Source organism: Tiliqua scincoides, chromosome 5, assembly GCF_035046505.1.
Source record: "Tiliqua scincoides isolate rTilSci1 chromosome 5, rTilSci1.hap2, whole genome shotgun sequence".
NCBI lineage: Eukaryota > Metazoa > Chordata > Lepidosauria > Squamata > Scincidae > Tiliqua > Tiliqua scincoides.
Genome location: NC_089825.1, coordinates 109,943,360 through 109,969,433, shown reverse-complemented (window position 1 = coordinate 109,969,433; position 26,074 = coordinate 109,943,360). Strand labels below are relative to the sequence as shown.

The following is a 26,074-nucleotide window of genomic DNA, read 5'->3' as shown; positions in this document are numbered from 1 at the left end:
TCACAAACTCAATAAGCACAAGGGACTTGATTGAGGAAGGGGACCGAGGAAATGTCCTGTTTTGGACATCTTTTTCTCAAACAGCAATTTCATTCCAAACCACTTAGTGAATTATTTCTGAAATGTGGGACACTTTCAAGAGTAGAGTGTATCACAAACATCCTCTGCTCCAAGAGTGAAACCTGAAAGATCCGCAAGGCAGGCAGAAGCATTTTTAATATAGCTAATATAGAGAACGGAGTCTCGGCTTCACAATATTGAAGCAGAAAACCCACAATCATTTGGATTCTGTGAATGTAGTTTTATGCCCTCCCCATGGCTTTCCGGAGTGCCCCTTGCACATTCTTGTTTCTCAAGCTATAGATGATCGAATTAAGCATTGGTGTGAGAATCCCGTATAGCACAGACAAAATCTGATCCTGCTCCTGGGAGTATGTGGAGTTGGGACGGATGTATGTGAAGATGATGGTGCCAAAGTAGATGTTGACCACAGTCAGGTGAGAAGCAGAGGTAGAAAAGGCCTTGAGACGCCCTTCCTTGGTGCAGATCCTGACAATGGCAGAAACTATATAGACGTATGACACCAGAGTAACCAGAAATGAACCCATGATCACACCTCCACCCACCACAAAGGTCGCAATTTGATTGGCCTGAGTGTCAGAACAGGAGAGCTGAAACAGGGGTGGGACGTCACAAAAGAAGTGTCGGATGACATTGTCCTGGCAGAAAGACAAAAGGGACATCATGCCAGAGTGCACACTAGAGTTAACCAAGCCCAAAATCCAGGCAGATGCTGCCAGCCACACACACGTTTTGGGGTTCATGAATACACCATAGTGCAGTGGGTGGCAAATGGCAGCATACTGGTCATATGCCATCACACCCAGCAGGAGGCATTCAATGCCACCAAAGGAGATGAAGAAATACATTTGGGAGAAGCAACCAGCAAGGGAGATTCGCTTGTCCTGAGAGAGATAACTTATCAGCATCTTGGGAACAGTGGAAGATGTGAACCCAATGTCCACAACAGAGAGATTACCCAGAAAGAAATACATGGGGTTGTGCAGTCTGCTGTCCAAAGCGGTGATGAGAAGAATGAGAGTGTTTCCACCTAGGGCCACCAAGTAGCAAAGGAGAAAGAGACCAAAGAGAATGAGTTGGACCTCTGGGTCACTGGAGAGCCCCAGGAGTATAAATTCAGTAACATCTGTGCCATTCTGCACCATCCGATGTAGGGGCTACATCTGTGAGGGAATATTAAATGGAATATTTGTCAAAAGGTGGCACATGGAATAGAGGGTTTAGCCATACAAATACAAGCATGAGAACAGTCAAAGCACAACAGCAGTTTTTTTTTAATCGCTAGAAAGCAGTCGCGCTGCCTTCCATTCTTTGCTTTCTCTCTCTCTTTCCAGCTTCCTCCTTCTAATGAACTCTCAGGAACTCACAGAATTTATATACCTTTAACTTTTCAAGAAGAAACATCAGCTTTCATAAACTCCAGTTCCCAGCACTATGGGAATATCTGATCCAACCCCATTATAATGGAATTCGGTGGGGGGTGAGCCTACCTCCGCAGCTCAACTCCATTGCCTGCTGACACTAAAAATGCTTTTCTCCAACCACCGCACATGAAGTATTTTTAAGCACATCATCTTCCCTTCTGATTGTAACAGTGTTGTATCAGGGCAGGGGTAACTCCAGTGTTACAACAAGAGACAAAATTTGGATGCACAGATAAAGCTAAATTTAACACAGAACCTTTTTTTCCCCAAGATACACTTTTTGGAAGAGAGTTGCGATTGGATCTCCTAATATTTGTTTTTAACTTTAAAGTTAACAGATTCTAGATTTGTTTGAATAACAGATTCCGATGAAACAGTGTTTATTCTTTATACTTATTCTATCTCTCCCCCCTTGGGGCAAATAGCCCTTACTCTGCCATGTCCCAGAAAACCCTCTTACCATTGCATCATCAATGTATCAAAGTAAGAAAAATTCCAGTTCTAGAACCATATACTGTATTAAAGGGAGGCAGGGAGGCTGTGGGGGGCATGCACTGGATCCTGTCCCCCTTTTCTGCAGCCTCCCCACCCCCTTTTCTCCCTAAACTTCCACTAGTGAAATTGCTAGTCTGAGGAAACCCAATGAGGAGCAGGAGGCTTACAAAAGTGTCAGGGGATTTAAACTCCATTTGCCTCTGAAGCCTCCTGATTTGTCCTCCCCTACTGGAAACAGTGTGCCCATTTTTGGCGTGGCTGCACCAGTGGGGGGGGGGATAAGAACAGAATTGGACTCTAAATGGTGCCGTTTAAATGAATTATTACACTCCCCAGAACTTGATAGAGATACATATTGGAACAAGTATACAATGCTTACGCATTCAAGATGACTTCGGGCCCCATCCCATTCAATTTTTCAGTGCCAGTGCAGCTGTGCCAATGGGGCGTGCACTGCATCCTATGATGGGGAGGCAGTCACAGAGGCCTCCTCAACGTATGGGAACATTTGTTCCTTTACCTCAGAGCTGCATTGTGGCAGCACTGCTGCTGGAAAGTTAGATTGGATTGGGCCCACAGAGATTTGTTTTCTGCCTCTGTTAGCCCAAGCCTATGCAAGTCTACTCAGGAGTATGTCTCATTTAAGGTGATGGGGCTTACTCCCAGGAATGTGTGAATTGAACTGCAGCCTGAAATAAGTGTTTGGGGACTTGTAATGGCTATTGATAGATATATTTTTCATGAATGTATCTGAACTATGCATTTCCGAAGTCCCATTCATGCCTCCTAACCCGCACCACCTGCCACCAGGAAGGGTCAGCCTAGTGCTTGACCCCCCCGCTCCCAACCAGGGGGAGAAGCGCCTTAAGGTCATCTTGCAGGTCCCTAAGAACGATGTCTTTGCCTTCCTCGGACAAATGCACACCATCGCACACCATCACTTACCTGTACAAGTAACGTAGCGAGAAAACTATTGCAGGATGCAATACCACACAGCCGCCAGCGTGGGACACGAACTGGCCAATGTCCCTGGTGACCTATTTGCACATCCTTTCGACATTAGCAAAGCAGAAGGCTCCCTGCCATACACGATGTTGCAGTAAATCCGACCAAACCAGGGTGGTACCAGGCAGCCAACCCAAAAGGGTGGTGATGTCCTCGCATGCTCTGTTCTTCAGAGCCAGACTGGACATCCTGCATAGGTCATTTTCACCCAGGTGGAGCACCAAAACGTCCAGTGGGGGTTCGCATTCAGGAACTCCATCATCGCGGGCAGCAGCTGGCCCCATCGCATCCCCCGCCTGGCTAACCAGGCAACCTGCACTGCAGGGCTGAGGCCCAGTTGTGAGCCAAGGAGGCTTGCAGCCGCCCTCTTGAGGGCCCAAAAAACAATGGAGTGGCCGCAGATTAACATGTGTACCGGGCTACCACAGTGTCCTGTAAAAGTGGAGAGGTTATTGCAAGGCATCCCCTTTGATGCTGCTGTCCCACAATTGGGGGATGCTCCAATCACCCAACCCACCTTAGGCACGCACATAGCGCTTGTAAGTCGATGAATGCTAACATCCTATCCTTTGAATGTCCTCCCCTGATAAACCCAACTCCACCACAGCAGAGGCCGCCCCAATGCGGAGGGAGTGCAGGCCAAAGTCCTTGGGCTGTAACCCTAAAGCCTCCAAGGCACATGAAAAAATTTCCTGAAACTGAAATAAGGTGAGAGGAGAGCCATCCATATGCTGGAACAGGGCACCCCTGTGTGCCCCTGAAAGCGCTAAATATTCCTGTAATGCCGTAACCTGGCACAAGGGAATCCCCACCACCTCCTTAAGGGTTACCGCAAAACCTAGGCCCCATTGTTCTGTCTTAGACCTTCTGAGTGTAAATGAAACTCCTCCAGGAACCCAAGTTAGGCAGATCTCTCGGTCTTGCTTTTCACTAAGAACTCACTGGGCCGAAAGGCGCCAAAGAAGGCCGTAAACAAGGCCGCCCTGAAAAGCCGAACCTTGTACGGTGACAAACAGAGGGCCATGAAGGTCCCTGCGATGCCCCCAAACAACTCCGGGGTGATGGGGAGCCTGCAGTCCTGGACAGGGGGTGTTCTCCTGGACAAGCCCTCCAACATCCCCCTCACCCTGAATTCCTGAGTGGTGTCGGGGTATCCTGCTGCTTTGGAAACAAAGGCTATAGCAGACATGAAGCCTGGAAGGGAGCTAACAGCCCTCCCAGATCTCTGCAGGTGGAGCAGGAAGAGCAGAAGGTGTTGAAGGCATTGACCCCCACTTGGGGAGCACCTGATTAAGGCAGTGTCTCCCCTTGTAAGGCCATGACCTGTGCAGCTATGCTGCCCGGTCCTGCCGTGGGGATCACTAGCCCCGCTGTGGGAGCCTCCTCACTGGCACTGCGGCAGCAGGCGCCTTGCTGCCGGCTCTGCGCTGAGACTTATGCATGGTGACAAAGAGAGACTGAAGCAAAGAAAGAAGGTGCTAACCTAGAAGGAAAGTGAAGAGGCAAGCAGTTAGTGCCAGATTATTTTCATCCAACTTGCATTATTTTCATGCAAGGCAGTACATGAGGCACTGCACCCCCACAGTGCACCCCCCATGCACTCGGGATGGAGGCAGTAAGTGAGCCCGACCAGCTCTGTGGGGACAAAATGGGGGCCTAGCCCTGCCAGCCCTGAGGGGTGAATGCTGCCCCCCAAAGTTCTGTGGGTTGAATCCTGCACCTCGCAAAGTGCACCCCCAATGCTGCACACCAGCTCTGAGGAAGGAAAAGACCCACCAAAATTGACTGTGGCTGTGACGGAGCCCACCTAGCTCTCCGTGGGGAGGTGAAACCCTCTTTCAACTGTCCCCCCCAGTCTGCCACACAATGCCCAAAGCACCCAGAAGGGTGAGGGGGTGAGGCCCCCTTTCCAACATGGCCCCTGGAGGGTGGCACTGATGGAGACACCACCAGCCCCCAAGGGAGGAACCCCCCCAAAAGCGCCCAGCTGCACCGGGGGGTGAGGCCTCCCTTGCAATGTGCCCCCCATGGCCATGAGCCCCCAATGCCACTGAAGGGGGCACTGATGGAGGCCCCCCAGCCCCCCAGGGGGAACCTCCCACAAGCGCCTATTCGTGCCTAACCAAACACTCTGAGGGAGCTGAGCACTCAGAATGCCAGCACTCAGAATGGAAAGAGCGCTTCCAGATGCCGATCACCCCACAACCAGTGCCCCACCAAGGCCCGACTCAGACAGGTGCGGGAGGGAACCTTGTTAAGATGGCGGCCGCCAAGGCCTGAGGAGGCCTTTCCAGACATGGTGCCAGCCGTGCACGCGCAAAGCCGGTACCTGAGCCCTAATGCGCAGGAGCGGGGAGGCGACCTCCCCAACATGACATCTGCATCTGCAAACATGATATCTGCAAACATGGCATTGCCCTCCCATCATAGTGCCGGCTGTGCAGTACAAAGCCGGTGCCGCGAACGCGCGCATGCGCAGAAGACCGAGATCTCCCCAAGGTGGCGCCCGGCAAGATGTGCATGCGCAGCATCCTCAAGCCCCCAGTCGGGAGAAAAGCCTTCCTAAGATGGCGGCTGTGAACTGCAGAGGCCGCCACCTGGCCCCACAGAGTCGGCCACCCCCCACCTGCGCCGAGGCCATGGGCCGCCGCAACCAGCCGGCGGCCGCGGCGGCAACCTCCTCCAACAGGCCACGTCCAGGCTCCAAAGGCCCATCTCAGAGGCAGCCGGCCCCCGCAGCAACAGACGACCCGGGCGGCCAGCCCCCACAGCAGGCCGGCCGCCTCAGCGGCCCCCCAGCCCACGCACCGGAGCGGCCTACCGTTGTGCGGCAATGTTGCCCCCACACGTGCGACAAGGTAGGCTGTGCGAGAGGGAACAGCAGGTCCCCCAGAACTAAAAGGCCCTCCTGCCCAAGATTAATTGGGTCTGGGGGCACTGGTGGCCGGGGGATGGGGTTGGGTTTGTGGGCACAGGGGGCGACAGGTGGGGGGGTGATCGGGCTGCGACCGGTGAATGTAGGTGGGGGTGAAGAGGGCAAAAAACTGTCCAAGGAACGGGGAGAAGATGCGCTGTTGCTTCTCTGGGCACTGAGCAGCTCAGGATTGGGGTGCTTCTGGGCACCAGGCAGCTCAACTCACCCTTCCGCTGGTGCAGCAGCCGCTCCACTGGCCTCGAGTGTTGAAATCATGCCATCCAAGTGGCCTCACAGCAGAGGCTGGGACACTTCTTGTCATAAGGGGCAAAATACCCTTATTGAAGGTAGACCTCCAGGCTGCACCAAACCCTTGCTGTTTACAGTGGAGGCCAGCACAGGTTAGGACTGGGTTGCCAAATATTGGACGTAACAGAGGGAGGTAAGTCTAGGCTGGATTGAGATCTCAAAAGTATTCTGCGAAACACTGAAACAGTGAATGAAATGAATGTGGCGAATGGGAAGAGCGGCTGAAATACGTTGGCCACTTCCTTGGTTTTCTATGTTGTGAGAATGGAGGAGGGATAGGAGAAGAGAATAGGTGAGCAGCTCATTGTTGGCTTTGACGATGGGGGTGTTTCGATGCTGAATGAAAATTCCTAGCACAGCCATGGTGATTAGAACCAGAACCAGAGCCAAGACAGCCAAGGTGATCCCCAAAGGCTCTTCATAGGACAGAAAGTGAGGAACCTTAGGAAGGCATTGATTTTTCTCCTTGTTTGCATGCTGATCTTCTGGGCATTCAAAACAATCATCCATGTCTGCAAAAAAAGAAAATAAAAATGTTGGTCCTGGCTATTGTATCCTAAATAGGTTAGTCATGACTAGCTCTAGATTGTTCTCTAAGAAACTTAGGGCTCAATTCTATACTCTAACCTGCATCCAGCAGGGTGGTGGATTGGAAAAGGCAAAGGAACTTATTTCCCCTTCCCTCCCTGTAAGCCTCCCACTCACCTATCTGTCTTCTCAGACAGATGAAATTAAGGATATTATTGTGGAGTTAGACAGGATGAGGGTAATCACACTGAAGTTGAACCAAAAAGATCATGGTGCTGTAGGTAAGCAACGATGACAACTCTGTTTGTGATGTGCACTTGTCCTGAATGGGTGAGCTCCTGCTTTGGCCATCCACCTGGATTCTGCACTGTCCCAGAACTCCCAGGTGGTATCAATCACCTGAATTGTTAATACAGGATTTGGCAGTTTCTCCAGCCATGGCCCTACCTGGAAAAATCACTTTTAGCAGCCCCATTGTTGTGGAACTCCATTCCTGTAATGAGCCCTGCACAAGAAACTAAGCAGGGTCAGGCCTGGTTAGTACTTGGATGGGAGACCGCCTGGGAATACCGGGTGCTGTAGGCTTATACCATAGTCTTTCAAGACTGAAGGTTGCCAACCAACTCCTGCCCTTGCAGTCTTTATATTTTCTCAAAAATGAAAACATTTTGATTTGACAAGAGTTTCTCACTCTGGTAACAGTTTAACTCACACTGTAAAAATTGGTTTAATGCAACTACTTTATTGGTGTTTATTATTATTATTATTATTATTATTATTATTATTATTATTATTATTATTATTATTATTATTATAATAAAATAATCAACTTTTTGACTCCAGATGTCATTTCAGGTGCTTCCAATTTTCAGCTATGCACAAAAAATAAATGTGGAAACTGGAAAATAAGGTGTTCACCTAAAATGTTGCACCTATATAATCTCCTATGCTAGCATTACAAATTAGACTCCATGCATCCATACTATGCCTTGATCATTCATCTCAACATTGGGTTGGTGGGGGGGAGGAAGCATCCAGGTGAAATTCAACAGGTGACGCTTGCCAGTCTCAAGAGATGATCCACCTGTTTGTTGCATGTGAGCCTGAGGTATCTCAGCAAGCCACAGGGCTTCCAAATACTACTGCAGTAAATATTCAGACATATCTCAGTAGTCCAGTATAGCCGAATGCATGGACAGCTCAGTGAAGGTGTTGACCTAGTTTGTGATGTCTGTGAAGAAGAGCCCTTGCGTGGGGCCATTAAAAAGGGATTAAGCCAATATTATTAAGCCCTTGTTATGAACCGATCGTAAAGCCATGTATGGAGTGAACAGAGGAGGGTTCTTTTCCCTCTCACACTATACCAGAACCAGAAGGCAGCTACTGAAATTGGCTGGTGGTAGAGTTGGAAAACAAAATAAGAAACAGTTCTTTACCCAGGACGTAACTTGCCCTGGATAAAGAACTCTTTCTTATTTTGTCTTCCAATTCAACCATCAGCCAGTTTCAGTAGTGGTCTTCTGGTTCTGGAACTCAGAGCCAAATCCTAACCTGCGTGGGAAGGGGTAGGCCAACTGGCCTGCCCCAAATCCAACGTGGGGTTGCAGCTGGTAGCGGTTCAGCCCAGGAGAACCGCTGGAAATGGAGAATTCATTTCACTTACCCCAGGTAAAACCACAGCAGCCCCAATGGGGCTACTTAGATCTGCACCACCTAATGAGAAGTGCAGATTCAAGCAGCCCAGAGCCACTCTGAGTTGCCTGGGACTGGTGTTTAGGATCCAGCAGATCCTGGCTCCACCCCCAGCTCAGCCATGGCCTGCCCACGGACCTGCTTGCTACCTGCCCTTCCCCTGCCATCCCCAAGCCCCCACACCAACTTCAGCTAGCGCAGCCTCACGTCAGCCTCAGGAGGCCAATGCATGTTCCTGTGCCGGCCTCTCTCCCTGAACAGTGGCACAAAAGTGCTTTATAGCACTTTCACGATACCTCTGGGCTGGTGCAAGAGACTTGCACCAGCCCAGCCAAGTGTTGGGAGTGCACCCTCATTGTGATGGCAACTAGTCTAAATGCCTGTAAAAGGAGAGTGGACACCATTATGAAGAAAAATCCATTGCAGGTTACAGCATTTGATTGCCCATTTCACTGGGATTGGTGCACTGCACACCAATTCAGGGCAGTTGGTCAACGTGGGACATTTTTAATTTGGGGTGGTTGTCTCCAAAGGGTTTCAGGCTGCTTGTCTCTTGCCCCAGGATTATTGCATGCATTCAATCCGTATGGGAGCAACCACTGCTGCATCCTGTATAAACATGAAGAATAATCATATTTAGAGGATCAGTCAATGGAGGTTGTCAATGTTTTTAGTACATCCAGCTTTGCTCTTTCTGTTTCGTCTGCCACAGCAAATGAAAGGGTGCAGTGGTGTAGCTAGCGGGGGGCGGGGAGGTGGTCCGCTCCGGGTACCACCCTTGGGCGGGTGTAACACCACAAATGCCCCAACATCACTAACATCGCGAAGGGTAGGGGTAACCCCATCAATGTTATACACCGTTAGATGTGGAATTTCCAGCGGAATGCAATGCAAAAAATCAGATTGAAATAGCTCCTTTCCATCAAAAGTTATTGGCAAAAAACCAGAAACCAAAAAATGCATGGAACCCTATAGAAAATGAAACTGAGCCATATCGCGCGTTTACTCGAGAGTAGGCGAACCTGCCATAGTTCATTGGAAAGGGCAGGCTGAGAGGAATCCAATGACACCAGAATGGTTCCTATCCAATGAAAGCAGCCCCCAAAAAACATCGAAGAAAGAAGTCCCTCCCTCCAAGCAGATGAATGTATTGAGCCCTATGGAAAGTGAAAGTAAGTCACAGGGTCGCGTTTACTCATGAGTAAGCAAATGTGCCTTGGCTCCTCATCAAGTCATGCAAAGAGGAATGCAAGGCTAGCTGCAAGGTCCCCCATCTAATGAAAGTGGAGCTCAACGAAGGCAGCCCCCCCCCAAGAATAAAGCAGAGGCTTGAGCTGGTAAGGTGGGCACCAGGGAGGGCTGAAAATCTCACTGCTTTATCTGTCTGTGTGTGTGTGGGTGGGGGGGGTGTTATTGCAGGCAGGCTACAGAGAAAATGTACTTGGTGAAACAGGGCTGGCTTCCCCTTATTTATCTGTTTTTCTTTAATTTAATTATTTATAATTATTTAATTTTGCTTGATGATGTCACTTCCAGCCATGACATCACTTCTGGTGGGTCCTGGACAGATTGCCATTCTAAAAAGTGGGTCCCAGTGTTAAAAGTTTGAGAACCACTGCCTTAACTTAAAACAGGCCAATAAGACATTCGGGGGGTGGGGGTGGGGGGATCCTAGTGACCAACATTCTGGAAATTGTGGCTTTTAGGAATAGTACCGTCATGTTATGTAGCATTTGATGCTGAATTTCATCCATTGCTTGTGGGGAAATATTCACTGCATTTATTTTCTGCCCATTATTATTATTAATTTCATGTCATGACTATTACTATCTGTCAGTTGCACCTACCTCACAGGGTTGTTGTGAGGACAAATTAAGGGGAGGAACCATGTACACCACCCTGAGCTGCTTAGAGGAAGGGTGGTATAAAAAGCGAATTAATTAATTAATTAAACAACATAATTAATAATTAATTAATTAATTGTCATATGGGGTGACAAAAATTTATGGGCCCCGGTGTCAAATGACCTAGATATGCCTCTGAAAGGATGTGTTTTTGGAATCCTTGGAAGACCTGAGCTCAGTGGCTGCTATTGGAGGGATATCAAGAAGGAATTCTGGAGAGCCAGAGTTTAGTGATTTCCCTTTATGGTGGAGATAAAGGAGTAATGCTGGAGCACATTGGTGGTGGCTACACTGTATGGTGGATAGTTTTGAGAATTGGTGTTGCCTTGGCTTGCTCTTATAATTTTGTGGCCACTGGAGGGTGCTTACATTTTAGCCTTATTTGCAGGAACACCATCATTTTTGAGACCAACAAGAGAGCAAGCTCCAGTGGCATCAGCACCCAGCTTAGATTTGGAAATGTGACCCATATCAAGTGTTTAAGCCAAATCTGGGCCCAGCAGCCTAAACAAGATGGTTCTTGTAATGGGCCCTTTGTATTGATATGCCAGCTTGGCAGAATGATCTGAAAAGACGGACACACACACAAACATGGTTCTCTCAAAGTCAACAAGGATTATAAGAATAGAGAAAGAGAACACCCAGGTAGTAACAAAGCACAGGGGGCTAACAGCCTGGTGACATCCATAGCTGAGAGCTGGAGATTAACGGTCACAGTGGCTTCTGAGAACCAAGAGTCTGAGTGACGGTAAGAAAGAAGGGAAGTGGGCCTGATGGTTCTGACCCAGGAGACTACTTGGCCTTTCAGAGTGAGAGTCTGCTTGCTGGCAGCCCAGGCCTATGCATTTCTGACTACTTCTGAGTAGACATGCATAGGCCTGGGCTGCCAGCAAGAGTCAATGGGGCTTACTTCCAGGAAAGTGCGGCTAGGATTGGGCTGTAACACCTTGCAGAAAGTGGAACAGGTTGTTCTGTCCATTTATACACTACTGGTGTCTCTCTCTCCCTGTGTGTGTATGTGTGTGTGAGGCTTCAGGACTTAATACCTATACAGGTGATGACTGGCAAGTGGGCCAGGTGTTCCAACTGACATTTCCAATTGACACTTGGAAAAGGGCGGGAAATTTTTACCTCAGAGGAAAGAGATGTAACTTTTTCAAAGTCACCTTTACCCCCTTTACCTGTTTACACATAATAATGACTATGGACCCAATCCTGAGTGGGACCAGCACTTGCTCTGACCTCCAGCACCAACACTGGGTGTTACAAAAATGCCATAAGGCATGTGACACCCTGTGCCAAGTCAGTGCCATTGCCAGCCCAGTGTCACTTCCTACGCTATTTCTGAACTTTCCATCAAATTTTCTCAAATTTCATGGACTATGGAAAGTTCATAAATCGCAAACCAATGGTGCCTTGAATTGCTTTGTTGACTTGCTCAACAAGATTTTTTGTCACCACAGTTGCAGGGAAGTGCCAAGGGTGTTGTAGGGAGCATAGATGACTGTTCTGTATGAAATTGTGACTAAGAAACTAGGCTATAGCAAGTTTTGTGCAAAGTGGGTGCCCAAAAACCTCACGGACATTCCCAAAAAGCTGCGAATGGGGTCTGTGTTGGTGTTGTTTGACAAGGACATACAAACGCTTGTGCCACACTATGACAAGTGTCTCAATTTGGGTGGTTATTATGTTGAGAAGTAGTACTCTTTAGTAAGTAACTTCTGTGCATAATACAATTGTTTTTGCTCATTCTCTTCTTTTTTTTAACAGCATACGGCGAGGGATTACTTTTCAAATAACCCTCATTCTTGCATTACACAACCTGATCTTATATGACTTTAGGAAAATATTTATCTGTTCTTTTTCAGAAAGGCATTTATCTACTTGGTAATTATTAAAATAACTATTATTTTTTTCACCCTTTCAAAAAACAATCTGGAGGGAAAACACTGGCAGTTAAATCTTCAGCCCTTGTCTGTGCTGACTGCAACGTGTCACTTGATAACGGTGTAGGGCTCCATCTATTACTGTGACTGTTGTATCACTGCAGGGGTTGGTGCGCTAACAAAGGCAGATGCGAAGCTGTGGTATGGCCAAGCATGAATTTCTATTTAGGCGGCTCTTCTTGCTGCTGCTGTTTCAGTTGATGTTCCTTCCTATTGCGTGCCAGAACCAGAAAAGTGCATGTCATATTAGAAGCATTCAAGACAATGTATATAAGCCAGGACAAGCCATAATTGGTGGGATTCTTTCTCTAGTGTTGCCTCTGGTACAGTTGCTCAATTTTAGAGAAGTTCCTAATCAGAATTATAAGACTTCTCGGTAAGTTCTTTTTAAATTTTTTTAAAATAATCTCATTTTTCTGAGGAGATCAGTGGGTCCAACAGCTGCATGAGCAAGTCTGAGAGGTGCAATTTAACAAAGATTGACAAGCAAGTGATTGGGACAGATGGATCAGTTCATCTACTACTTATAACAAATTTATTGGAGGCACAGAACATTCCACAAGTTCAGGATTTTACAGCACTCGAAATGAGCTTGTTCTAAGGAAGACACAGACCATGAGCTTTTATGGCAATCAATAGTCAGCTTCATAATAAACTTGTTTGTATTTTATTGGAGACTGCTACATAGCTGGATGTGTCAATGCCATTTTCTTTGCAGTCCATTCTGTTCTGTTGTTACTCTTTGCCCTCTTAGGGCCCATCCTATCCAATTTTCAGTGCCGGTGCTGCTGTGTCTATGGGGTATGCACTGCTTCCTGTGTTGGGGAGGCAGTCTTGGAGGCCTCCTCAAGGTACAGGAACATTTGTTCCCTTACCTTGGGGTTGCATTGCGGCTGCACCAGTGCTGGAAAGTTGGATAGGATTGGGCCCTTACTCATTTTAGGTGCTTGTGCTATGCATGTATTGAAAACATGCAAGATATTAGTTGGGATGAGGGACGCAACAAGGTCTGTGTACAACAGCTAAGAATGAATTATTATCCCTCCACATATCAATTTTAGCAGTCCAAAAATGAGGTACAGGTATGACCTAAGTAGTGTTAAACACTTTGAATCCCATGGATACCTTAGGAAGGAGGAAATAATGACTAAAGTATTTACTATTTTATCTCAGTTTGCTCCAAGAGCCTACTGAACAACTGTCCTCCCACATGCAGAACGCAAACCACTTCCTTTCTGCGTTGCTCTTACTGGTGGGGATTAGGCTATTAGCAAGCTTTGTAGATGTGGTGCTAGTGATAATTAATGAGACATTGTTCATAGAACTTTCTCAGTACCATATCTATTGCAGAACATCAGTAACTTATTACCAACATGCCCTGTCCTTGATATTTGCCATCCATGAGATCAATAGCAGTCCCAGGCTCTTGCTCAATATTACCTTGGGATTCCACATCTATGACAACATGTATAATTCAGAGACCACTTCTGGGAGCATCCTGGACCTCCTTTTCACACAGCAAAAGAATCACCTCAATTACAAATGTGATGGCAAGACTGTGTTGTCTGTTGTTGGGGGATTTGCTAAAGAAATGTCCATCCAAATGGCCAACGTTTTCAGTGTCTACAAGATTGCACAGGTATGTATGTGTGCATTGAGTGTGGTGGGGTATTCTCTGGATAGCTATATAATGATGAAATGCCAATTTGTTATGCAGCAAAATGAGAGGATTTATTGTTAGGTTGTGACTCTTACAAGCATGGCAATGGAATTCCTTATTCAACTCTAGGACCTATCCTTACCATATGACATTTGGTAAGATGCATTTCCAGAAATGTGTGAATATTGAAATTCTAAATTTCACAATAGTCTGCTGAAAAGTGGCCCCATTTCAGCAGTTTACATCTCTTGACTGAAGAAGTGGGAGTAAAAAAACATGTCCTAAGTTGTCATTTTGGAAATCAAAACCATTTCAAAAGTTTTATCATGTTTCTGTAGTCTTCCTTTCATTAGCTGGATGGAAACAAACACAAAAAATGTGGTTTTAAATGTAGGAGAGTTAGGGCAGATTTCACCAGTTTAGCAACCTATTGGGTTTTGTGTGCTTTGTCATGAGTAGCTTCCCAGTTCTCTCTGTTGCATGTTACTTGTTATTGCATCTACTTTCATCAAGCTCTTTGTGTCCATCCAGCCACATGCAGGCATGTTCCATAAGACTGCTTGTTGTACTTTGCTGTTTTTCTCTCTTTTATTTAATCCTTTTTCTTTTCTATTGATAATAAATTAGTTATGTTCTGACTCTTTGCTTGCCTAGTCCATGTTAATGAGTAATTTAGGGTGCAATCGTCACCCACTTTCCAGCACCGACATAAGAGCGATGCAGCTCTAAGGAACAACACTCCCTTACTTTGAGGAGGCCTCCATGAGTGCCACCCAACTGCAGGATGCAGCACATGCCCCATTGGCACTGCTATGCCAGTGCTGGAAATGTGGGTAGGATTTGGGCCTTAGTGATTGCACATGGGCACTACAGCAATATGACTTAATTATTTGGAGTCCTGGGAGGCAGTTTTTTTCCCCCAAATGGCACTCCTTTGCTTGGCATACTCAATTTGGGATGGTGGCAGAAGTTAGATCTACTCCTTCCCCCCATCAGATGGTAACCCCATCAGATGGAAACAATGAAAGTGAAGAGCAGAAAGGTGTGTGTGGTTTAACCACTAGTTTTACCGTGGTAGTGCTCTTGGCAGGGTCTCCATCTCTGAAACAGTTATTCCAATTTGGGTAGCTAATCTGAAGTAAATTTGACCAAGGGTCCAATTCTATAAAGTGCATGCTGGTTTATCGCCAGTGCACACTGCTGCAAATGTGCCATAAGGCACATCTACGGCCCTTAGCACCGGTCCAGAGTTGGAGGACTGCCATTGCTCCACCACTCTGCTGTTGTGCTGACTGCCGGATGGTGGAGAGGTAGGTGAGGGTGTAGGGGAAGGCAGGGAGGAGGTATTCCAGTGCAGAGGAAGTGGGGAGAAGGTGCGGAGGAGGCGTGCTATAGGAAGGAATGGGGCAGAAGGGAGGCGGAACTGGTGGAGTTTTGCTCCACTGAATCCTTACCCTCTGTGTTGGGCTGAGGCTCTTGATTATAAAGTGAACCTTGGGTCTCTGTAGAATTGAGTAGCCCCATTGCGGGCTACTCACCTTACCTGGGGAAAGGGGACAAACATCCCCTTCTCCTGAGGAGCCGCTGGGCACTGCCTGAGCAGCGCTCAGGGAGCAGTGGCAGTCGTTTTTGGTGCTGCTGCATCCCCACGCACTGGGCCGTTCAGGATTGGACTGACAGTCCATAGCTAGACATTCTTTAGGCTGCCAAAATCTTACCATGACAATTCAGTCCATTTTGTTAAATGTGTGTTTTGCACCCCTATATGTGCAATCCATATAAAATAGTACCTGAGAGAGCCAGATCACGATTGGGACTATGTGATGTGGAAAGGGAGGCAGGATAATACTGAAGTTGGTATTCAGTGGGAGGGGGACACTGATGCCCTCTCAAGATAAACAACAAAAGATTTTGTTGTTGCACCTTTACTCTCACTTCCCTCTTTCCTATGTGCAATGTCAAGCAATTGTGCCATTGGCTACTGTATTTGATCCTGGCGTACAGAATATATTTCCCCCATGTGACATGATGTATGTATCCTCAAAAGCACATCCAGTAGTGGCCTGTCCACTTTAGTGGTTACTTTCTGGAGAGCACTGAAATTATGATGAGACCATTTGAATGAATTGGATGATCTCATGTTTTAATAGATTGGACTTTAATTCTGCCCTGTGCATGACTTTGTCCTGTTATATAGTTAGCTTTAGTTAATAACTGTTTAATGATTTGGTTAGAATTTTTTTTTATTATAATTGGTTATCTTCATTTGCTTTGAGCATCACCAGATCAAAGGTGAGATAGAAACGTTCTCATCAATAATAAATACCTATGATATATAAGCAGAAATGGAAAGCTGAAGAATTGGCATTACTGGATCATGTGAGTAATAATTTTACAATGGAAATTTCTTCAAGCTATTGTAATGGGTGATGTTCTTTCCATTCTATAGTTCACTTATGGTACAGCCGAACGGACAGTAAGTAGCAGAATTCACTTCCCTTCTTTGTACTGGACGGCACCAACGGAAACTGCCTTTCACGCTGGGATTGTCCAGCTACTTCTGCATTTCAGATGGACATGGGTTGGCCTCGTGGTTTCGGAAAATGAGGATGGAGAAAGATTTGAGCAGAGCCTGACCCCTCTGCTTGCCCAGAAGAGCATTTGCATTGCATGGCAGCTAAGGGATCCAGCAAAGCGATATGAACATGACAAAAATCATGTTGCAAAAATGAGAGAGTTAACGCTACCCATTTTAAGAACTGAAGTCAAAGTGGTTATTGTTGGTGGGGACTCAAATTTGCTCTCTCTTTTAATGATCTTCTTAGAAATGATTGAATCTGATATAAGGGCTTATATAAGAAAGGTTTGGATCATGCCACCTCAGTGGTATATCTCTTCATCTTCTGGGCAATTATTGGGTACCCACATTTTGCATGGAGCACTGTCTTTCTTATTCCACACAAGTTCAGTGTCAGCATTCGAAGACTTTCTGCTGACCTTAAAACCTGATGAGACACTGAGGAACTTTCTCTGTTTGTTATGGCAATTTGAATTCATACACTGTCAAAGATGTGAAGGAGAAAAGAAACTGAGGAAAGCGCCTCTGTCTTTCTTTGAGATGAGTATGTCTGGTGAGAGCTACGGTATCTACAATGCTGTCTATGCTGTGGCACATGCCCTACAGGCCTCATACTTGGCCAGACACAGGACCCTGCAACAAAGAAGCAAATTTGAGTCTTTCGGTGTTCATCCATGGCAGGTAATCTCACCAACAGAATGAACAACAGTTGGTGTTGTGGGGTGATTAAGAAAGTGAGTAGTGATTCAGGATTTAAGGAATCTCACATCTGCTACAAATTCTCAAAAGGTGGCCTTAGTCAAACGCCTCTTCCCCAAGCAGTCCAGCTCCAATCTGGAGGTTCTGCTTGATCTTTCCTGATCTCTAATCATTCAGCCTACTGGTCACTAGAAAATTTTCTGCAAAAATTTGGGTAGAGAATCCGATAAATATAAGTGATGTGTCTGAAGTAATGTTCAATATTGGTGAGCTGATAGGATAGCAAGGGAAATTTCTGCTGTCTTATCCCTGTCCAAGTCAGACCTGGAGTATTATGAAGCCCTGTATTTCCTTGAGTCCCCTTGTTTCTTTCTGTATGCTTTCTGTCTATTTTCCTGTACTTGGGGCAGTTTCAACCTGCTCCCAGTCTCAGCAGCTTCTGTGCCTCCAGCTGTTGGGATGTACGTACATTACAAACAGCTTGATAGTCCCTTTGTTAGCAAAACACTATAAGCAACAAGGGAGAGAACAGTTGCCTTTCTCTTTCACTTGAGTCAGGAATGAGCCTGTTGATTGGCTCGGGTTCCTGCCAGTTTTCCTCCAGGAATGAGGGAGGCAGATATTCAGCTGGGATCCCCCCACCAATCAGGTAGGCTGATTAGGTCATTACTGCCGAGCGATAAAACTTCCAATCTGGAGGAAGGAGTGGCTCTGTTTTAGCTGTCCAAAGCTGATGAATTCCACATAGAAGAGACTCATGTGCAGGGAAGAGAGAAAAAAGGGGGTAATTAAGGCAATTACCTTAACATCCTTCAGGTAATTAACAGCCCAATCTTACTGAAATCCCCCCAGTGTGGTGTGGATGCAGCCACACCAACAACTCATGCACTGCATCTGTGGAAGGGGCAGTTGAAAGATCTCCCCGAGGTGAGTGAATGGCATGATCTACTGGTTATATTCTAGTCCTGGATCTGCCTGATTCCTGTCACATCTCCTCTGTAGGCACTGCAGAGATTATGACAGGACCTCCCAAGATTCAGTATTTTCCTAGGAATGGGATTTTGCCCAGATGCACCCCCCCCCCCCGTCTGGCCTGATCACCTGGGCTGGTGTCAGCGATACATTCTACAAGGGCTCTTCTCTGTTCAGCTGCATATCCAACCAGGGGAGAGAAGGGAGCAGTAAGGGAATCAGTGCACTAACCACGAGCACTAGTGCCCTGAATCAGCCGACAGATGCTGAGAGCCCCTTCCCTTTACCTTGTCAGATTCACTGCAATGATCTTATAACCTCTTTATAACATTGCTTCAAATATCAGTTGGTTCACACTGACTGGAAATGACAGAGTGTTGGAGAGCTGACTGGACTCTTACTGCAACCTCATCTTATGAGCTTCTGTTGCTGTATTAAAAAGAGCATATGATAAAAGAATGATAGATGTTGTGCTTAAAGTTATTTGCTGATAGCTAACAGAGGGTTTATATAAGCAGTAGTCACATCCACTCGTACTTGCACTTGTGGGATTTCTGGTTTCCATAGCTTCCTGTGTCTGTGAGTCACATTTCATGCTATTCTGAAGGGTCCCTTAGACTTCTGGACCTCAATGGAGCGCATGTTGCTGATGTGGGAAGGAGCTGAAGGGCCCCAACTTCTGTGAGTGCTCCTAATGATTTTCTGTCCCACCCTAGCTCCACTCTTTCTTGAAAAACATCCATTTCAACAATGGTGCTGGGCATGAAGTCATGTTCAGAAATGGAGAAATCTTGTCTGGCTATGATATCATCAACTGGGTCACATTCCCCAATCAAACTTTCCTTAAAGTCCCTGTTGGAATGATTTCCCCAAGCCAAGGATTCTCCATCAATGAGGATGCAATCGTGTGGAATAGTCGATTGAAGCAGGTAGGAACTTACTGCACCTCTGAAGTACAAATGTGTGCTACAAGTTATTATTATTTCCTGTTTTATCTTTCCAATTTGTCTACACATAATTAACAAAAGCTAAAAAATTTATATTTTTCCACTGTAAAAATGAAGATGCAAACACAGGCATATTTCCTAAGGCAGCTGGGGGGTATGGGGGTAAATTTGCTCACATCCTTACTCGTTTGTGGGGGGGGGGGCTAGCTTAGATATACAAGTCACTTTCCCCAATCAAATATTCCTTAAAATCTCTATTAGAAAGATCTAACCAAGCCAAGAAGTCACTATCAACAAGAATGCCATCATGTGGACCAGCAGACTGAGGGACCAATCTTATCCAACTTTCCAGCACCGGTGCAACTGCAATGCAGCCCCTAGGCAAGGGAACAAATGCTCATAGCTACCCTCCCACCACAGAATGCAGCACAAACCCCATTGGCATGGCTACACCAGGGCTGGAAAGTTGGATAGGACTGGGCCCAAAGATACTTCCTAGGATAGCAGGGGAGGGGGAGAAGGGGGTATGTGCGTTCACATTCTTAATCAGGAGGGACCAGCTCAGCTATATTGTGCTAACTATCCCTGTGAAAATATGATAGCATAATTCTTGAACTGAAAAATGCTCAGGTTCCTAAGTTACTGGGTGTGATCTATGACACATGTATCATGTATGCATGGTAGTAATTGATTATGTTTGCAAGGACAAAATCATGACTGAAATCTATGTAGAATCAAAATGCAATGTATTGTACAACACAATCAATTACCCAAGTTGGCCCTAAACACCAGTAGTTCTTGGTGGGGAGAAAGAAGAAATCATTATAAGGAGAAAAGGGCATGTAAAGGTGCAAGTGAAGGATGGGAGAAAGGATGGACCAGTGCGTAGGGAAGTCAGCATGTTTACCAGGGAAAGGAACTCAAACCAGTGACCCGGACTTGAGTCACTAAAATGCACATTTTTCTGTGACTGGTTGACTCGACTTGTGAATTGCATGCATGGAAGATTCTGAGAAGCATTTGAGTCAGGGACCCCAACTCGGCACTTGTCCCCACACTGTGTCTAGGTGTGCTTATTGTTTTTGTGGTGTGAAAATCCTTGTGGGGCCAGCATTCAGATTGGGCAAACAGCAGGGAAGTTCCAGTCAGGAGGCAGGGAAGGGTTATTAATGCATCTGAGCAGGAGGGGAGAGGTGGGAGAAAACTCTTTTGCCCATCTCCCATAGGAAGGAAGTAACCAATGATCATTGTACAAAGGATGGGTGTTCTGATACTTTCTTTGGCTGAGGTAGAGTACAAGGAGGAGCCTAAGGGGATTCTTGGCTTACAATTGGCTGCAGAAGTCCAGGGAGGGGGAGAAGATAGGGAAGGGGGGATGCAGTTCATAGTGATCACGTGATCACTCAGAAAGTGCCCCTGTTATGACTTCAAGACGAGGCACAGTGGGTAGTGACTCTACATTCAACTCAAGTTAAGCCACACTGAGTTTTTCCATCCCTGATGTTTACCCAAGAGAAATAGGAGCTGAAGAACCTTTGAATTTGCTGTAGTGGAAAGGAGAGAGGAGGAACAGAAGGCAAAAAAAAAAAAAAAAAAAAAAAGCAAAGCAGAAATGCATCAAGACTGAAAAATAGACCAAGAAGTCCTAGACTTTCAATCTCTCTCTCACACACACACACACAAACACAAACTACAATATCATCACTGTCAGTGGTGTAGCTATGTCATCTGGCATCCAGGGCCCCATTTTTTTTTTTAAATCCTCCCTCCCAAAGGCATTAGAAAAGCACCTCTGGTTTTTGGCAAAAAAATTGAAGCGCCTTTCTAAGGCCTCCACAGACCTTCTAAATGTCGGGAAAGCCAAACACTGCCTCCCTGGGGCTCTGAAGGCTGCCAGAGGCCTTACGAAGGTCCTAAATGGCCTTCCCAACACTCGGAAAGACTGCTGGAAGCCTTAGGAAGGTACTTCTGGTTTTAGCTAAAACCAGAAGTTTTCAATGTCCTCCGGGAGGCCTTCTGAGGCCACAGAAAGGCATCCCCCTGACACCCGTGCAGGTATGGCATCTGGGGCAATTGACCTCTCAGCCTCCCTTTAGCTGTGCCACTGGCCACAGTAGAAAGGGTAGAAATATGAAGCATATCATCATTGTTGGGCCAATTGTCAGTGTTTCGTAAGAGCAAAATAAGCCATCTATATCTGCTGAGATGAGAGTGTCGGGCCTGGGTTCCAAAACACAGTAATCCCAGCGGTGGGGGTGCAGGTGGGGAATCTGTTGGGGAGAATGTCATCAATGACTTGAAAAGCAAGCCCTGCAGGGATGGGCAGTAGCTTTCACTGATTTCAGATATGAAAGTAAGGCAAAGTATGGGAGATGAGACAGCTTTCCTGAAGGAAAGGGTTCCGCAGGTGCTGGAGTTGGAGCTCTGGTAAAGTGTAGGGAAGAAGAGACAAAAGTTGGAAAGAGAAGAGACTAGCCTGATACCTGTCCTGTGTGTTGACTGCAATAGCAGTCCTTGTCAAAGGGTAGCAGAAGGAACGGAAGTGGTCTACAGGAAATCCACAAGCAACAGCAATAGTAGCGAGGATGGGGAAAAGACTGACAATGGCGTGAGGGGTTTGTGGCCCAGCTTTCTGTGACCAAAATTCCTGTAGGGAGGCTTTGAGGCTCTTGTGGAGTGAATTCATCAAGAACGTTCCTCTGTTCTCCGGCTGGTTGCTAATGGGTGATCCTTGCTCAAGTTGAGTGCCTCTTGTTCTGATCTATGATGGGGATGAGGCAGAAAGTTTGTTGATTGATCAGAAAGCCTGTTCATTAATTATCATATAATCCTTGATTAGTTTTTTTTTTCCACATCTCAATCCTAACCTGTGCTGAACAGGGAGGCCACAGTGGCTTGTACTGTATTCAACACAGTTCAGTTCAGGCTGGAGGACACCTTGGGATAAGGAATATTTTCCCCTTATCCCATGTTGAGTCTTTGCATGCCCTATGAGGCTACTCAGATCTGCACCAGCTATTTCACTGGCTTGGGATCCAGCCGACTCCCAAGTTGTGCCTTATGTGCCTTACATGTACAAATGTGCCACCTCAAACCATTCTTTGGATCGTGTGCTTTGTGAGTTTGGAGGGGAAAGCTAAGGTTAATGGGATTTCTTTTCTGATTTCAAAGTCAGGAGGTTCCCAGGATTTGATTATTTTACAGGTTCAGAGCTGGTGACCCAACAAGGTGTAGCCAGTCATGGAATCCTCCAAATGGAAGGCAAATTTTCTTCTAAGCTAGGCAGCAAGAGTGAGGGGGAGGGGCAGGGTGATCTTTTCCTTCAGGCCTGTGGGACTAGTTCTGGGTCATGCTTACCTGGCATTCATCCAGTATACATACACATGCTTAAAAAAATGTGTCAGATAATTCAAAGAACAGCATGTCAGGTAACACTTCCCTTCTCATTTTGTTACCTGGTAGGGTGAAAAACTATAGGATTACCTGTGTAGGGCAAGGGATGAGCAATCAAAGGCCATCATGCCATAAAAGAAGGGCCCTTGATGAGCTCATGGCACAAAAGTTCCCATTCTTGAAACAGGAATTTGAGTTATAAAAAGCTGAATCACAGAACCTTTACTGGGTTTACAGCACTCATTCAGTTACTGTCAATGGCATCAAGCTATCCTGTATCACTCTCACTGCCCCTGCTGTGGACCTTGGAGTATGGCTCATAATACTATCCACATGTTCTTTGATTAGGTACCACCCCATTCCACTTGTGTTGACAGTTGTAATTTTGGACACAGCAGGAGAGTTCTGGAGGGGAAACCTGTTTGTTGCTATGATTGTATGCCATGCTCAGAAAACACAATTTCTAATCAGACAGGTAAGTGCAGCCATAGAGTCACTGGGCTATGACATTTTGAATGACTCCTAACAGGGACTTTCCAGAACACCTGAGTCAGGGCCTGATCCTAAGGACCCAGTGCTGGCCACTGCCAGTGTTGTTCCAAACGTGCCATAAGGCATGCATGTAAGACTCACTGCCAGGTCAGCGCTTGCGCTGCCTAAGCACCAGTCTGTGCTGAACCAGGGCCAGCTGGAGGTCCATCACATGCTGCCTGGAGCTCAGGGTTTGCTCCTGTAGTGAAGAGGAGAGTGGAGCAGGAAGGGTGGTATTCTAGGGCAGGAGAGCATGGGGGCAATGGCATAGCTAAGGGGGTGCAGGGGGTAGCAGCTACACCAGGGGCAACAAGCTGAGCTTGACACTAGTGACCAAAATTGTGAAAATCTTGGTATGTATGATTAATACCATCATGTTACACATCATTGGAAAGGTAAATTAATGCAGAATGCAACAAAACAAACCCCACTGGAATATCTGTATTCTATCAAACGTTATGGCCAATTCACCAGAAAATGAAAACACAATTGCCTTATGGAACAAAAAGTGGCTTTTCTTAACTCAAAACTGACCTATGAGGCTGATTGTTCTGAGAGCCAGTGACATATTATTATGTTATTGACATGCTGCAATGACATGTTATCATGATCCAGTATGTAACCAATAAGGTGTTAATACGAATCAGCTCTCATTTCCATGTATCATAATACAGTTACCCCTGCTAACTGGGTAAAAGGAGCTTTTTCAAGAGGTGCCCCTCTTATATTTAGCAAGGGAAGAATAACCATCCCTCCTCACCCCAACTCAGTGTCTTGAACATATCAGGGGTGCACTTTTTATCAATTAATTAATTTGATTTTGTCTGGGGGGAGTACAAATCTTCTTTGACCCCAGGTAGCAGATAGATGCCTTAGCTATGTCACTGACTGGGGGGAGGCAGCAGAGCAAGTAGGTGGCAATCTGCTGAAGGGAGGAGGTGGGTTCCTTCCATTTTTCACTTTTAAAAAAAGTCTGGGCATGACGTCACTTCCAGTTGTGACATCTCTTCCGGGGCAACATTTTGAGCTTGGCACCAGGCTACACAATCATTAGCTACACCACTGGCGGGGGGAAGGCAGTGTGGGAAGGAGTGGGAGCTCTGCTCCGCCAGATCCAGAACCCTGAGTTTGGCCGTCCAGCCCGACATAGGACCTCTCAAATCTCCACTGGCTAAATAACTGGCACAGACTTGAGTATCCCCATTGTGGGGCCTGCTCTCTTTCCCAGTGGAAGGGGACGAATGTTCCCTTCCTGCAAGGAGCTGGCGGTGGCTTCCTGGCAAACATTGGATGCAGTGGCAGCCATTTTGGTGCTGTTGCTTCTCTGGGCACTGAGCAGCTCAGGATTGTGGCGCTTCTGGGCACCAGGCAGCTCAACTCACCCTTCCGCTGGTGCAGCAGCCGCTCCACTGGCCTCGAGTGTTGAAATCATGCCATCCAAGTGGCCTCACAGCAGAGGCTGGGACACTTCTTGTCATAAGGGGCAAAATACCCTTATTGAGGGTAGACCTCCAGGCTCCACCAAACCCTTGCTGGTTACAGTGGAGGCCAGCACACGTTAGGACTGGGTTGCCAATTATTGGAAGTAACAGAGGGAGGTAAGTCTAGGCTGGATTGAGATCTCAAAAGTATTCTGCAAGGCACTGAAACAGTGAGTGAAATGAATGTGGTCAATGGGAAGAGCGGCTGGAATAAGTTGGCCACTTCCTTTGTTTTCTATGTTGTGAGAATGGAGCATGAAGGGAAACTACAATAAAATCTCATCAGAAACTAAAGGTTTTTGACAATTTAATACATCTGTTAAGCACTAGGCTAAGTGAATGAACACACCTCCACACATGATTGTCCTTTCCAGATGCAGATCATTGCATTCCATGCACAGAAGATCAATATCCTGAGAAGGACCATGGTCAATGTATTCTGAAGGTTACATCCTTTCTTTCGTACCAAGAGCCTTTGGGGATTGTGATTGCTTCCCTTGCTACTTCCTGTGCTGTAATCACAGTTCTGGTGATGCAAATCTTTCTCAAGAACTGGAATACACCCATCGTCAAAGCCAACAACCGGAACCTCACCTGTGTCCTTCTGGGCTCCATCCTCCTTTGCTACCTCTCTTCCCTTCTATTCATAGGAAAACCTGGAAGGGTGACCTGCCTTCTGCGGCAACCAACTTTTGGCATCATTTTCTCTGTGGCTGTTTCTTGTGTCTTGGCAAAAACAATCACGGTGGTCGTTGTCTTTATGGCCTCAACACCAGGAAGCAGAATGAGGATGTTTCTAGGACACAAAGTGGCCAACTCCATTGTTCTGTGCTGTTCCTTCATTCAAGTGGCCATCTGTATTGCATGGTTGTCATCCTCTCCTCCTTTCCCAGATGCCGACCTGCACTCAGAGTCTGGAAAAATCATACTGGAATGTAATGAAGGGTCTCCTTTCATGTTCTACTGTGTCCTGGGCTACATGGGCTTCCTGGCCCTCCTCAGCTTCACTGTGGCTTTCCTAGCAAGAAAACTACCAGATGCCTTCAACGAAGCCAAGTTCATCACCTTCAGCATGCTGGTCTTTTGCAGTGTTTGGATCTCCTTTCTTCCAGCTTATCTGAGCACAAAGGGGAAAGCTGTTGTGACAGTGGAAGTGTTTGCCATCTTGGCTTCCAGCACTGGGCTGTTGGCTTGCATCTTCTTCCCCAAATGTTACATTATTGTACTAAGAGCTGATCTCAACACCAAGAAACTTGTAATAGAGAAAAGAGATTATGAGCATTGAGTTTTAAAGGCTAAATATTTGCAGTTCTCTGCTTGTGTCTTGGCTTAACAAGGCCCAAATCCGATCAAACATTCCTGCACGGAAATAGCTGTCCCAATGCGGGATGTTCTGCATCCTATATTTGGCTGGCAGACATGGAGGTCTCCTCAAGGCAAGAGAATGTTTGCTCCCTTACCTTGAAGCTGCATTGCCCTTACCTAGGTACTGGAAAGTTGGTTAGGATTGTGTCC

General features: G+C 46.5%; 2 protein-coding genes across 2 annotated transcripts; one reads left to right on the top strand and one right to left on the bottom strand.

The window, feature by feature from the left end:
* Nucleotides 1-302: 302 nt before the first annotated feature.
* Nucleotides 303-1,226, bottom strand: LOC136653119 (olfactory receptor 5AP2-like). Its single transcript, XM_066630042.1, has one exon. The coding sequence runs from the start codon at nucleotides 1,224-1,226 to the stop codon at nucleotides 303-305; it is 924 nt and encodes a 307-aa protein (XP_066486139.1).
* A 4,250-nt stretch (nucleotides 1,227-5,476) lies between these two features.
* Nucleotides 5,477-25,844, top strand: LOC136653118 (vomeronasal type-2 receptor 26-like). The gene is made up of 4 exons (XM_066630041.1): nucleotides 5,477-5,863; nucleotides 18,924-19,136; nucleotides 22,896-23,022; nucleotides 24,934-25,844. The coding sequence occupies exons 1-4, from the start codon at nucleotides 5,477-5,479 to the stop codon at nucleotides 25,842-25,844; spliced, it is 1,638 nt and encodes a 545-aa protein (XP_066486138.1).
* Nucleotides 25,845-26,074: the final 230 nt, after the last annotated feature.

Coding starts and splice junctions, on each gene's coding strand:
- LOC136653119 (XM_066630042.1), bottom strand. CDS start 1,226: ATGGTGCAGAATGGCACAGATGTTACTGAATTTATACTCCTGGGGCTC.
- LOC136653118 (XM_066630041.1), top strand. CDS start 5,477: ATGCGCAGAAGACCGAGATCTCCCCAAGGTGGCGCCCGGCAAGATGTG. Junction 19,137..22,895: donor GGAATAGTCGATTGAAGCAG/GTAGGAACTTAC, acceptor TTCTTTGATTAG/GTACCACCCCATTCCACTTG. Junction 23,023..24,933: donor CACAATTTCTAATCAGACAG/GTAAGTGCAGCC, acceptor TGTCCTTTCCAG/ATGCAGATCATTGCATTCCA.